Here is a 14,944-nt window from a genome sequence, read left to right as displayed (position 1 = left end):
CATAATATGACTTGTTTTTTTGTTCTACTGGATCTCTTCTCCACTAGTCTCTCCCTAACATTTTAGTCTAGTTTTTATTTATTGATGAAATTGACAGTATTTTTAGTCATAGTTTTAGTCATCATAGCTTAGTTTTTATTTCGTTCTTATTTAGTTTTCGTCAGTGAAAAAAGGTAGTCAAATTAACACTGATTTCATTCTTAAAATGCCTTTTTGTGCTGCTTCAAAAAGTAATATATTATGTACATGATTGTGATTACATTACAAAAGAAAAGCGGTTATATTTACATAAAGTATGTTTGGAAGATGATTTGGAGAATCAATACAGTTTTTTAAAACACCAGTTGCATTGTTTGATTGCATTTTGCTGATCACCTATCAACGATTTTTCATAATCATCCATATTTCTGATGTAGGCCTACTGTATGTGAAGTCCTTTTGGTGAGTATTATACATGTATTATAATTATGCAAATTAGAATGTTTATTATAAATACGTAATAAACAATCCAAACCGTAACATTATTATTTCTTTAACACATTTATTACAAACGAACATTTAAAAAAATAAAATAAAATCAAGAGCAATCAAAACCAATTGTTCACCCTCTCAAACCCATTCAACGGAATGGTCAACAAAATACAAAAGTCTGATTGAATTCTTACGGCCAATTTCAACGTCATCGTACGATTACTGAAAATCTATTATCTTCAGTGAACGACACTGACTTATAATTAAGTATAAATTAGGCTTCAGTATAAATATAAATATGTAGAATGGAGTGGATGTGCCTATTTATAGGAATGCTGAGCTTCCATGTCAAACGCAGAAGCGAAAGTCTTTAATCAACCGACAGGCTTTGTTTAATATCGTTGCTGTCGAGCAGAAACCTCTTATTCTAACTTTTTGTGGGGTTTTTTTTGCAAATTAACGCCCTATTTAAATGTAAACTAATTATAATAAAATAAAACTATACACTCAGAACTTTAAACAAATAACAAAAATATACCGTAGCAAGTAAATGATTACTAAATATATTAATACTCATTATGGAAGGAACTCATCTGATAACGTCTATTTGTTATTTCTTTCACTCTTTCATTCACACGTATATTGTACATCTCTTTGGTATATAAAGTTTGCCTCAAGAAAGTACAGTATTCCTTTCACGTCTTTTCTGCAACACAGTAACATTACTCTTTTGCTTCAGTTCACTGAAGCCCTCTATACTTCACTTATAATTGTTAGATCAGGGGACCTTTTTCAAGCCAAGGAGCCCTTTGCTGAGGGAGAGATGAAGCAGGGAACCCCCCACTACATACAGTATGAAATTGTGTTGCAGATTAAACATTTTCATAGATGGCTTCATAGACTTGTTGACAGCATTGTGTAGTGTTGTTGTATTCAGACAGGTTTACTAGCCCCTCAATGGTCTGCTTTTTTCTTTCCCCACCAAACCCATTTGCCCGAAAATAGACGATCTACAACGCCATCTGCTATTTCCGGCTAATGTTCCCACCAGGACAGGATTGAAGTGGTTAATAAAAATAAAGTTCCTACCACCTGTAGTAACTCTGACAGTACATTTTAACAGCGGGCGAGCATCGGCCGACACATCGCCCGTCATCGCCCAAAAAGATGATTTTTAAAAACTTTTCGACCATCGCCCGTTCGCCTGCTATCGCCGGGTCCCATAGACAAATAACGCACTTCCGGGAAATACGTCTGGCTGTCGTCCGCTGTTAAAACGTACTGCGAGTACCCCCAAAGGGTCCCGGACCTCCTGTTGAAGACCCCATAGTGCTTTAAGGAGGTCTGCTGCTAGTGGGGCTATCTCTTTGACGGGCTGGCGTAAAGGAGCACAACGCTGAAGGTAGAGAGGACCTCGGAGGAGTCCGCGATGGCCAGTTTCCCCGCCGTCATGACCAGTCCCGCCTTGTCCCCTCGACTCAGCGTCAGCACCAGGCTGAGCGAGGCGGAGCCTCCGCAGTTGCACTGCTGCTCGTTCCTCTGCACCGCCGACGGGAACCCCGCCGTGTCCAACTTCTGGACGCTGCGATTGGACACGGAGAGAACCGCCTCCAGCCTCTCGCCGCGCTGGGCCGTCAGCACCGCGCTCACCAGGTAGCGGCCGTCCATGGGAGCCGTGAAGACGCCTAAGAAAGAAAGAGGTTTAATACTCCACTCTGAAAGTGTTAAATGTACATTGCAATTTTGGCATTCAGCAGACACTCTTAATCCAGAATGTTTTACAGTAAGCAAGGTAAACACGAGGTAATACATAAAATGCATAGAAATAGTCATCTAGGATCATAAGTAAACCATCAACATCAGTCTAAACAGTATTATACAAAAACATCTATTCTGTACATTGAAAATGTACAAACTATGGGATGCCAGGTCAACAAATGACCTGGCGTCTGTCTACATAACATACTAATTCAATTACATTTGAGCTTTTGTACAAGCCTACAACAATTAAGGTCATGAAATATGAACACTGGATGTGTTGCTTTGTTGCTGGTGTATGGGATGACGACAGGATACCTGTATGGGAGTCATAATGTCCTCCATCGTTGACTAGCACCTTGTTGAAGCGAATGATTCCAACTTCTCCGGGGAACGGCAGGAGATTGAGACCGGCTGAGAATGCCACCCTTTCACCTTGACCACACAGTGAAGACTGTGTTATGCTCCGTGGAACCAGTTACAAAATGTATAGAAATGGGAACTGAAAAGACTCATAAAAAAAAGAAGAAGAAGATTCCAACCTGAAGTCAGGACGGGTTTCTGCAGCGATGGTTTCTGGGTCGTGTGCAAGTCTGTTGAGGAAGAAACAACACTTTAACCCATTTAGACCACTGTTTTTTTTTCATGAAAACAAATGTTAAGAAGTAGTGGAAATAGATGATTTAGAAAGGGATTTTCACTAGTTTTGGCCCTGGGCAAACATCTTATTTCTCTTTTGGATTTCGAGCTAAAAAGTTTGAAAACCACCAGTGATTTTTCGACCTTTAAATTTGGGAAAGCATCCGTGACACTTTAGATATCATTGCTGTCAGCAGAAACCTCCTATCCATATTTTTCCTTTGTGTATTTTTGTTAATTAGCGTCCTATTTGATCACACTACAGTCACACAAAAGCATCAAAAGTAGCACATCTACAACCTCAAAGTGAGCTTGTAGATTTGATACATTTGCTGCTTTTGGCGTCCTCACTTTTATGTCCTCACTTTTTATCCTCATATTCCGTGCTCAGCCAATGAAATCATTGCTATGGGGTACACGCAAACAAGCTGGGCCTACTGTAGGAGGGGTTAGCGACACTCAAGAATATATGTTTTTCTTCATTTCCTGAACATTTTCTGACATCTTGAAGCTGGTTACTATAGCAACAATAATGTTTTTCAAACTCTGGTCTAGATGGGATAATTCACTTTAAAGTGGAACAGTTTTTGTATGGGTTAGAAAACAGTCAAGGGTGGATTTACCTGTAATCAATGGCAAATTGAGCTTTAGCGAGGCTTGGGATTTGGGTGGGGTAGCTGCAAGATTAGAAAACATGAGAAGAATGAGGATTTGATGCGTCTGTGTGTGTGTGATGTGTGATGGATGAATAGCCTCCAGATATCCTCTTTTTTTCCTCTCTCTCTCTCACCTGGGGCTCCAGCAAAGCCCAGCACAGGCACCATGCTGCCGTCCGTCCCTTTGGGCAGCTTGGACGACGTCATGGTCCCGGGGGGTCCGGCCTCTCCCACCTCCATCACTTCAGGCTCGGGGAGGAAGGGGGCCTCCGCCTTGACGTTGACCTCCTGAGGCTTGAACTTGGCGGTCGCCGCTGGGGGCCGGGCCCCAGAGTCACCCCCCGCAGCCACGTGAACACCTGAAAACGGAGGATGATTAATATCATCGGAGGTCTGGGGTCAGTGTTGATTTTGAAACTATGACGAAAAATGCTCTTCGACTACCTTTTTTTCACTGACAAACTAAATAAAAACAAACTAAGCTATGATGATGATTAAAACTAAGACTACATTGACAATTTTGTCAACAAATAAAAATCACACCCGTATAAAGTGAGTGGTGCAACCCCGTGTGGGAGTCCCCAGGGGGTCCCCGGAAGTTCCAGACCTACAGGACCACGGCCAGGTTGCCGGCCCTGTTCCGGCGAGCTGCCCCACGTCCGAAACGGTAGAGAAATGAGAGTTACCATGTGGGGGTCCCCGGGAATTCCTCGGGGGGATCCCCGGAACATCCAGACCCCCAGTAACACGCCCAGGGGGCCGGGCCGAATCCGGAGAGCCGCCCCACGTCCGAAACGGTTGAGAAATGACAGAGTTAACGTGAGGGACCCCTCTACTGTACCCTCTACTGTACTGTACTGTACTGTCACTGTATACTGTACTGGCACACCCAAAATCATATATACAGTTAATATGTGTGTTTGTGTGTGTGTTAGGTTTGCGCACAGGTGGTGAAAAACAGCCATGCTGTTTTCGTGCTCATACCCACCCAGCCAGGCACCCACCCACACACATAGCTCCGTAAGGGTCAAAAACTATCAGAAAATATTAAGGAGGGACTAGTGGAGAAGAGATCCAGTATAACTAAAATACACATCATTTCATATTTAGTTGCTCTCGGGTGTTAGACTTTGAAAATAGCAGATCTACAAGCTCACAACGCATCGGAGCGCGATACTGTATGTTGTGAGCTTGTAGGTAGGTATAGGCTATTTTCAGAATGCAACCAAGTGTAAATTATGGCATTACGACAGCATCAAGTCCCGCCAAAATATATTTTTAGTCGACAAAATCAACTGTAGATTTTATCTACTAAAATGTTACGATATTTAGTCAAAATTAGACTACCACTAAAACATGGACTAAAACATGACTAAAACTAAATGCAATCGTATCCAAAACACTATGGCTAGAACTAAATCAAAATGTGCTGTCAAAATGGACACTAAAACGGAGGATGATGGATATTATGGGAGGTCTCTGGGGTTGAGCCAATCAGGTCGGTGGGAGGGAAAGTTCCAACGTGGGGTCCAGATGTCCCCCGAGGTCAGACGGGGTACAAGCCATCTGGTTTCATAGCGTCTCTTTAAAAACCTTGCCCCCCAATTAGGTACTCTGTTTGAATCTCTAAAACCACTAAATTATCAGCAAAGTATGTAGGTGTCGAGGAAACATTCTTTTTTATGTGAGCCATTAAGAGAGCTTCTCGCTGATGGTCCAGGTCACCATGTTCTTATCCCGGAGGGAAGGTTTTCACTTGTTGAAGCTATAAATCTCTAAATGATTTTACCGTGTCATGGTTTGGACTGTAGCAGTTTGACAGAAACACGACAAAATGGTATCGAATAGCCTCTTACTTACGTCTAATTGGTTCCCGTTCATTTTAACGGACATTACAGTGTAGTGTATCCTAACTTCTCATGTCGCACTCAAATTTACTTAACATTGGACCCCCATTTCAAGTCATTCTATCATAGAGAGACCCTGATGAAAAGATATTTTGGTTTTAAATTAAATTGTCTCGATCAATGTCATAGAAGTGACACTTCTATGACAATGTCATAGAAGTGAATATGTTCAGGTGATCCTGAACATACGTATTGCTATAGTATTAAAAAAACATTCTGTTGTTAAATTCATTATGCCGTTGTAGGTTCTACAGATTTGTTATATTATTTTTCCTGTTGGGGGGGGGGGGGGGGGGGGGGTGAGGAGGCTTTTAAACAAAATGAATCCTGGCATCCCTATTCTTCTTTTCGATTTCATAAGATTTATATATTCATAATTCATTTTTCATAGTGCGAAGTATACAAGGCGGTTAAGTAAAAATGTCTTTGTCACAGATTTTCTTTATTACCCAAGTAAATAACGTAATAAACAACGTTGAGGGATCCATCCACACAACACGTAAGTAATCACTCCCGTCTGTCATTAGGGACATAAACAAAGGAAATGACAGACCACTCTACAACATCACACGTCACAATGCAGTCGACTCTAAACTATCGCTGCGTTCCTGACGACCGCAGCTGAGAAGACTTTTTAAACACGACACCAGCAGGTCTTTATCAACAAATCCATGCTCTTGGCTGAGGACACAGAAGAGAGAGTTCTCCTGGTCTGGAACGAGACAGCGCTCGGCTGTTCCCCCAAAAGGAAAGGACTAAAAGGACTGAAAGGAGAGCACATGAAAGGCATACCAGCATTCCCAGGCATGTCCATATATTCCTCCACCAGACGGACTGTCCCTCACCCCTAAGGGAAAGGGCTCCTTCCCTATAAAAGTAGAAACTAGTCTGCCTGTAAAAAGATGTATGTGTGGAGGGGGACCGTAAAGAAATAAAATAAAAAAAGTCTAGTCTACATGTGCACTCCTCTGGGATGCATGCTGCACATGTGCGTGTGTGTGTGTGTTTTAATAGTCTGTGCATGTTAGAGTGCAGCCTTGCATGCAAGGTACCATAGGTATGACTATGCACTCCACAGGGGGGTGTAGCCCCATGTTAAATGTCTCAAATTTGAAAGCACTATATTTCTAAAACTATGACACATTTCAAAGATTCCTTTTCAGGCAAACATGTCCACCATAAGATGAATTGCGGAGTGTTCGCCCAATCCTAGGGCTCCTTACATTGTCTCCTCCAATCAAATGGTCGCAGTCCCGGACCACTTCCTTGTTTACAACTAGATGAAATACTCTGGCCTGTTTTAGATTTGTAGTGATTCTTCAACTTCATTTCTTCATTTTCACAGTTTTATTAATATAATTGATCATTCTAGATCACTGCGCGTGTGGAGCGCTTGACCCGATGCCTCTGCTACAGTCAAAAAAACAAAACAAAATCTGGAAAATGGAAATGAAGCGTTTACATAGTACACATAGTACATGCATGCGGGCGGGGGTCGCGGGGGGTCCCCAGCCAAAAAGGTTGAGAACCCCTGCACTACACTACAGTGTGCAATGAATGCATGACTGATCAGTTGTAGCTTTTTATCCCACTGATTCATCAAAGCGTGGGAAACTAAATTGATTCCAAGTCCTAGGCAGACAAAAAGGTAAAAAGCTGCAGGGGTTGTGTGTGTATCTGTGATTACAGGGGGGTGAGCTCAGCTGTAAACTATTGCAGCTGAGCTTCCTGTGGTCCCAGAATCTAAAGAGTTGGGGTACACATCCGGAGCAGGCATGGGAAACCCTTCCATAGACACAGGTGTCCCTCCATTCTGAATTTTGGGAGAAAAAGTGTTGCGGAGGATGGGAAACATTAGCAAATTGCGGAGTGTTGCGGAGGATTGCGGAGGATTTTTCTCCAAATTGCGGAGGATTGCGGAGGATTTTTCTCCAAAAATTCAAAAAACGATCAGCTATAACCCATCATTTTTGAGGATTTGAAAAAAAAAATAGCAAATTGCGGAGTGTTGCGGAGGATTTTTCTCCAAATTGCGGAGGATTGCGGAGGATTTTTCTCCAATTTTTTTTTTGAGGATTTGAAAAAAAAAGAAAAAAAGAAAACGATGGGTTATAGCCCATCGTTTTATGAATTTTTGGAGAAAGAAAATTGCGGAGTGTTGCGGAGGATGAGAAAGATTAGCAAATTGCGGAGTGTTGCGGAGGATTTTTCTCCAAATTGCGCCGTGTTGCGGAGGATTTTTCTCCAAAAATTAAAAATATATATGATATGGGTTATAGCCCATGGTCCAAAATGATGAAAAACGAGGATAAATGCTAATGTTTCTCATCCTCCGCAACACTCCGCAATTTGCTAATGTTTCTCATCCTCGGCAACACTCCGCAATTTGGAGAAAAATCCTCCGCAATCCTCCGCAACACTCCGCAATTTGCTTTTTTTTTTTTTAAATCCTCAAAAATGATACGTTATAGCCCATCTTTTTTTGAATTTTTGGAGAAAATCATCCGCAATCCTCCGCAACACTCCGCAATTTGGAGAAAAATCCTCCGCAATCCTCCACAACACTCCGCAATTTGCTAATGTTTCTCATCCTCCGCAAAACTCCGCAATGTATTTTCTCCAAAAATTCATAAAACATGGGCTATAACCCATCGTTTTTTCATTTTTTTCAAATCCTCAAAAATGATGAAAAACGGCGTGCTATAGTATGCCGTACGATATGGGATATTTAAGTATGTAGGACTAGTAGCATGCAAAAAGTTTGTGCTATTGCCATAGAGAATGCATTGCGCGTTTAAGTTAAATAACTCAGAAACTACAAAACATTTCAAAGTAAAAACTTCCAGCATGTGTCTCCACAGTAAGCTGAATAATAAAAAGTGTGAATGGAGTTTCTAGGTGAATGTGATTTTTGAGTGCCTATAAAGCTGCCATTTGAGCCCCATGTTAAATGTCTCAAATTTGAAAGCACTATATTTCTAAAACTATGACACATTTCAAAGATTCCTTTTCAGGCAAACATGTCCACCATAAGATGAATTGCGGAGTGTTCGCCCAATCCTAGGGCTCCTTACATTGTCTCCTCCAATCAAATGGTCGCAGTCCCGGACCACTTCCTTGTTTACAACTGGATGAAATACTCTGGCCTGTTTTAGATTTGTAGTGATTCTTCAACTTCATTTCTTCATTTTCACAGTTTTATTAATATAATTGATCATTCTAGATCACTGCGCGTGTGGAGCGCTTGGCCCGATGCCTCTGCTACAGTCAGTTGGCCGGTTCAAGTCCCATGTCATGACATCAAGGTGCTGGAGGACCATCGGCAGTTCCTCCTACAGCTCAATGCTGCAGTAATTTGAACTTTTCAAGGCTAGAATAAAAAATAAAAACTCAAAAGCACCCGGAGACATCTGCTGAATGCCCAAAGGTGCCGTGGTGTAATGGTGTGGAGCGCTTGGCCCGTTGCCTCTGCTACAGTCAGTTGGCCGGTTCAAGTCCCATGTCATGACATCAAGGTGCTGGAGGACCATCGGGAGTTCCTCCTACAGCTCAATGCTGCAGTAATTTGAACTTTTCAAGGCTATCTTGTTACAGTGTGCGGTGGATGGATGGAGGTATTCATAATTTTAATAAATCGTACAAGGTGTTTGGAAAATATTTAAAGGCAGCGGGGCTTTCTCCAGGGGCCAATAAGGGAACGATTTTAATTTGGAACATTTCTGTCCATTTTTGGCTTAGTTATGGACATGTAGTATCTGTTAGCATGTTAGCTAGCTGCTGGATGATGATGATGATGATGGGTTCTTAATATTATGTGTGAATATTTCATATTTTTTTATTAAATCGTACAAGGCGTTTGGAAAATATTTAAAGGCGGCAGGGCTTTCTCCAGGGGCCAATAAGGGAACGATTTTAATTTGGAACATTTCTGTCCATTTTTGGCTTAGTTATGGACATGTATATTATCTGTTAGCATGTTAGCTAGCTGCTGGATGATGATGATGATGATGGGTTCTTCTTATTATGTGTGAATATTTCATATTTTTTTATTAAATCGTACAAGGCGTTTGGAAATTAGTGAAAGGCACCGTGGCGTCAACCAGGTCTCACAACGGAATCGACTTTAATTTGGAACATTTTTGGTTCATTTTGGCATAGACATGGACATTGCAGCATATGTTAGCATTAGCTGCAATGGGTTCTTCTCATTATTGCGAACGCAGTGATTGCGAACCCAGTGAGCACTTACTATGAGACCTAGCAGATCATGTCTGTCTGTCTGTCTGTCTGTGTGTGTGTCTGTCCCGCTATCCAAATATGGAGTGTGTTGCATCAGCAATCACTCAGCTCCATATATGGCCACAAAAGGGGCCAGGTCCACTCAGCTCCATATATGGGCACAAAATGTGAAAATTATGTAATATGAGCCAGATTGTAGATTGGCTATTTTAGTATTTTTCTTGTTTTATTTATTTAACTGTCTAGGCCTATTCACATGCAATGAACTCAAGTGTCACAAAGCAAAGCAACACGAAAAGCGATGGTAATAGTACTATTAGCCAGCTTCTGCTGACCTATATGGGGTGCGAGGCCCTGCATTGCTCAATAACCTGCTTTGATGACACTTTTGTCCTTTTGTATGTTTAAATCAAATGTCAAATTATAGTTCAAAGACACCAAGAAGATAGTCTGTGATTACAATATCAATTTAAAATGTATTACCCATTTCTTGTTTCCTGTTTTCCACTTCATGATAAATGCTTTTATGTGATGTATTCCCATGCTTTTGTTCTTGCTTAATGTAAGTCGCTCTGGATTAAGAGCGTCTGCTAAATGCCTAAATTGTAAAATTGTAAATTGTCCCCTTGCGCGCAGGGTCCGGCCCATTCCTCTCTGTTATGTCATATGACGAGCATTTAACTTTTAATATCACAATTATTGTAGCTAATCTTTAACTGAATCTGGAAGTATTCCTTTATTAAATGATTCTTCATAGTCTGGAATTATAACTGATCAATTTTCTTTTGTGACTTTCGCCTTTATTTTATATGGAGGGACAGTCAGTGGTGTAAACTTTATTTATATAGCACATTTCATACATAAAATGCAACTCTGTCACATTCTGTCTCTCCCTCAGTCTCCACACTGGCCTCCCATATCCCATTCCAGCACACCCAGTTCCATTTACACACCTGTTAACTACCTAATCAGCCCAGCAGTGAACACTTCTCCAATCAACCTGCTCACTATAAAACTGGACTCAGTACAAACACTCATTGTCAGTTCATAACCTGTGTCACAGATGTCCTGCCTGTTCATGTGTTGACTTTGATGTCATTCTGATTCATGCCTGATTCCTACCTGCATTCCCCTGTGTAAGATATCTCGTAATTCTTTATTAAATACTTTATTATTATACTCTAGTTTGTTGTGACTTTGCTCCTGGGTTGAACTCTGTCTGCATCCTTGACAACTAAAGTACTTCACATATTAAACTTTATTTATATAGCACATGTCATACATAAAATGCAACTCAAAGTACTTCACATGAAAATAAAATAAAAAATAACAAGCAGCGGAATGCCAGAAACAAAAAGTAGGTCAATCTACAATTAGCAAATAAAAATAGCAATACAAAACTAAAACATTAAAAATGGTAAGGAAATTTGTATTGGACAATACATTTTAAATTGATATTATTAGATATTCAACTTTATTGACATTTATAATTAAATTGGTGTCTTTACACTGTATAATCCATTGTTGTTTGTTTCTGTTGCTTAACTCTGTTGCTTTAACTACATATAAGTGTCTATTTGTTTGTCTCTAAATGTTTTGATGAATTGAACAATGCCCTTTGTTCAATTCATGCCATACTATAGCACGCCGTTTTTCATCATTTTTGAGGATTTGAAGAAAATTCAAAATTTCAAAAAACATGGTTATAGCCCATTGTTTTTTTAATTTTTGAAAAAAATGTTATCCTCATTTTTCATCATTTTTGAACATGGGCTATAGCCCCTACCGTACGGCATACTATAGCACGCCGTTTTTCATCATTTTTGAGGATTTGAAGAAAATTCAAAATAAAAAAAAACATGGGTTATAGCCCATTGTTTTTTGAATTTTTGAAAAAAATGTTATCCTCATTTTTCATCATTTTTGAACATGGGCTATAGCCCCTACCGTACGGCATACTATAGCACGCCGTTTTTCATCATTTTTGAGGATTTGAAGAAAATTCAAAATTTCAAAAAACATGGGTTATAGCCCATCGTTTTTTGAATTTTTGAAAAAAATGTTATCCTAATTTTTCATCATTTTTGAACATGGGCTATAGCCCCTACCGTACGGCATACTATAGCACGCCGTTTTTCATCATTTTTGAGGATTTGAAGAAAATTATCCTCATTTTTCATCATTTTTGAACATGGGCTATAGCCCCTACCGTACGGCATACTATAGCACGCCGTTTTTCATCATTTTTGAGGATTTGAAGAAAATTCAAAATTTCAAAAAACATGGGTTATAGCCATCGTTTTTTGAATTTTTGAAAAAAATGTTATCCTCATTTTTCATCATTTTTGAACATGGGCTATAGCCCCTACCGTACGGCATACTATAGCACGCCGTTTTTCATCATTTTTGAGGATTTGAAGAAAATTCAAAATTTCAAAAAACATGGGTTATAGCCCATCGTTTTTTGAATTTTTTAAAAAAATGTTATCCTCATTTTTCATCATTTTTGAACATGGGCTATAGCCCCTACCGTACGGCATACTATAGCACGCCGTTTTTCATCATTTTTGAGGATTTGAAGAAAATTCAAAATTTCAAAAAACATGGGTTATAGCCCATCGTTTTTTTAATTTTTGAAAAAAATGTTATCCTCATTTTTCATCATTTTTGAACATGGGCTATAGCCCCTACCGTACGGCATACTATAGCACGCCGTTTTTCATCATTTTTGAGGATTTGAAGAAAATTCAAAATTTCAAAAAACATGGGTTATAGCCCATCGTTTTTTGAAATTTTGAAAAAAATGTTATCCTCATTTTTCATCATTTTTGAACATGGGCTATAGCCCCTACCGTACGGCATACTATAGCACGCCGTTTTTCATCATTTTTGAGGATTTGAAGAAAATTCAAAATTTCAAAAAACATGGGTTATAGCCCATCGTTTTTTTAATTTTTGAAAAAAATGTTATCCTCATTTTTCATCATTTTTGAACATGGGCTATAGCCCCTACCGTACGGCATACTATAGCACGCCGTTTTTCATCATTTTTGAGGATTTGAAGAAAATTCAAAATTTCAAAAAACATGGGTTATAGCCCATCGTTTTTTGAATTTTTGAAAAAAATGTTATCCTCATTTTTCATCATTTTTGAACATGGGCTATAGCCCCTACCGTACGGCATACTATAGCACGCCGTTTTTCATCATTTTTGAGGATTTGAAGAAAATTCAAAATTTCAAAAAACATGGGTTATAGCCCATTGTTTTTTGAATTTTTGAAAAAGATGTTATCCTCATTTTTCATCATTTTTGAACATGGGCTATAGCCCCTACCGTACGGCATACTATAGCACGCCGTTTTTCATCATTTTTGAGGATTTGAAGAAAATTCAAAATTTCAAAAAACATGGGTTATAGCCCATCGTTTTTTGAATTTTTGAAAAAAATGTTATCCTCATTTTTCATCATTTTTGAACATGGGCTATAGCCCCTACCGTACGGCATACTATAGCACGCCGTTTTTCATCATTTTTGAGGATTTGAAGAAAATTCAAAATTTCAAAAAACATGGGTTATAGCCCATCGTTTTTTGAATTTTTGAAAAAAATGTTATCCTCATTTTTCATCATTTTTGAACATGGGCTATAGCCCCTACCGTACGGCATACTATAGCACGCCGTTTTTCATCATTTTTGAGGATTTGAAGAAAATTCAAAATTTCAAAAAACATGGGTTATAGCCCATCGTTTTTTGAATTTTTGAAAAAAATGTTATCCTCATTTTTCATCATTTTTGAACATGGGCTATAGCCCCTACCGTACGGCATACTATAGCACGCCGTTTTTCATCATTTTTGAGGATTTGAAGAAAATTCAAAATTTCAAAAAACATGGGTTATAGCCCATCGTTTTTTGAATTTTTGAAAAAAATGTTATCCTCATTTTTCATCATTTTTGAACATGGGCTATAGCCCCTACCGTACGGCATACTATAGCACGCCGTTTTTCATCATTTTTGAGGATTTGAAGAAAATTCAAAATTTCAAAAAACATGGGTTATAGCCCATCGTTTTTTTAATTTTTGAAAAAAATGTTATCCTCATTTTTCATCATTTTTGAACATGGGCTATAGCCCCTACCGTACGGCATACTATAGCACGCCGTTTTTCATCATTTTTGAGGATTTGAAGAAAATTCAAAATTTCAAAAAACATGGGTTATAGCCCATCGTTTTTTTGAATTTTTGAAAAAAATGTTATCCTCATTTTTCATCATTTTTGAACATGGGCTATAGCCCCTACCGTACGGCATACTATAGCACGCCGTTTTTCATCATTTTTGAGGATTTGAAGAAAATTCAAAATTTCAAAAAACATGGGTTATAGCCCATTGTTTTTTGAATTTTTGAAAAAGATGTTATCCTCATTTTTCATCATTTTTGAACATGGGCTATAGCCCCTACCGTACGGCATACTATAGCACGCCGTTTTTCATCATTTTTGAGGATTTGAAGAAAATTCAAAATTTCAAAAAACATGGGTTATAGCCCATCGTTTTTTGAATTTTTGAAAAAAATGTTAGCCTCATTTTTCATCATTTTTGAACATGGGCTATAGCCCCTACCGTACGGCATACTATAGCACGCCGTTTTTCATCATTTTTGAGGATTTGAAGAAAATTCAAAATTTCAAAAAACATGGGTTATAGCCCATCGTTTTTTGAATTTTTGAAAAAAATGTTATCCTCATTTTTCATCATTTTTGAACATGGGCTATAGCCCCTACCGTACGGCATACTATAGCACGCCGTTTTTCATCATTTTTGAGGATTTGAAGAAAATTCAAAATTTCAAAAAACATGGGTTATAGCCCATCGTTTTTTGAATTTTTGAAAAAAATGTTATCCTCATTTTTCATCATTTTTGAACATGGGCTATAGCCCCTACCGTACGGCATACTATAGCACGCCGTTTTTCATCATTTTTGAGGATTTGAAGAAAATTCCAAATTTCAAAAAACATGGGTTATAGCCCATCGTTTTTTGAATTTTTGAAAAAAATGTTATCCTCATTTTTCATCATTTTTGAACATGGGCTATAGCCCCTACCGTACGGCATACTATAGCACGCCGTTTTTCATCATTTTTGAGGATTTGAAGAAAATTCAAAATTTCAAAAAACATGGGTTATAGCCCATCGTTTTTTTAATTTTTGAAAAAAATGTTATCCTCATTTTTCATCATTTTTTAACATGGGCTATAGCCCCTACCGTACG

The 14,944-nt window shown here is 38.8% G+C and overlaps 1 protein-coding gene across 2 annotated transcripts in view; it reads right to left on the bottom strand.

The window, feature by feature from the left end:
* Nucleotides 1–527: 527 nt before the first annotated feature.
* The window catches only part of emilin2b (elastin microfibril interfacer 2b), a 53,712-nt gene continuing 39,295 nt past the window's right edge, over nt 528–14,944 (bottom strand). Inside the window, exons 8-12 of one of the 2 annotated variants that reach the window (XM_080793335.1) lie at nt 3,659–3,883; nt 3,492–3,545; nt 2,772–2,822; nt 2,548–2,664; nt 528–2,156 (exon numbers count right to left, since the gene is read on the bottom strand). In XM_080793335.1, the coding sequence (XP_080649461.1) occupies nt 1,831–2,156; nt 2,548–2,664; nt 2,772–2,822; nt 3,492–3,545; nt 3,659–3,883 (773 nt within the window). In that variant the 3' untranslated portion in view covers nt 528–1,830. The remainder of the gene's footprint in view (nt 2,157–2,547; nt 2,665–2,771; nt 2,823–3,491; nt 3,546–3,658; nt 3,884–14,944) is intronic. The other variant, XM_080793336.1, reaches the window with a different exon arrangement.

This window comes from Protomyctophum bolini, assembly GCF_963924005.1.
Source record: "Protomyctophum bolini genome assembly, chromosome: 21".
Classification (NCBI taxonomy): domain Eukaryota; kingdom Metazoa; phylum Chordata; class Actinopteri; order Myctophiformes; family Myctophidae; genus Protomyctophum; species Protomyctophum bolini.
The sequence above is the reverse complement of the archived record's forward strand: the minus strand, read 5'-3'. Positions and strand labels throughout refer to the sequence as shown.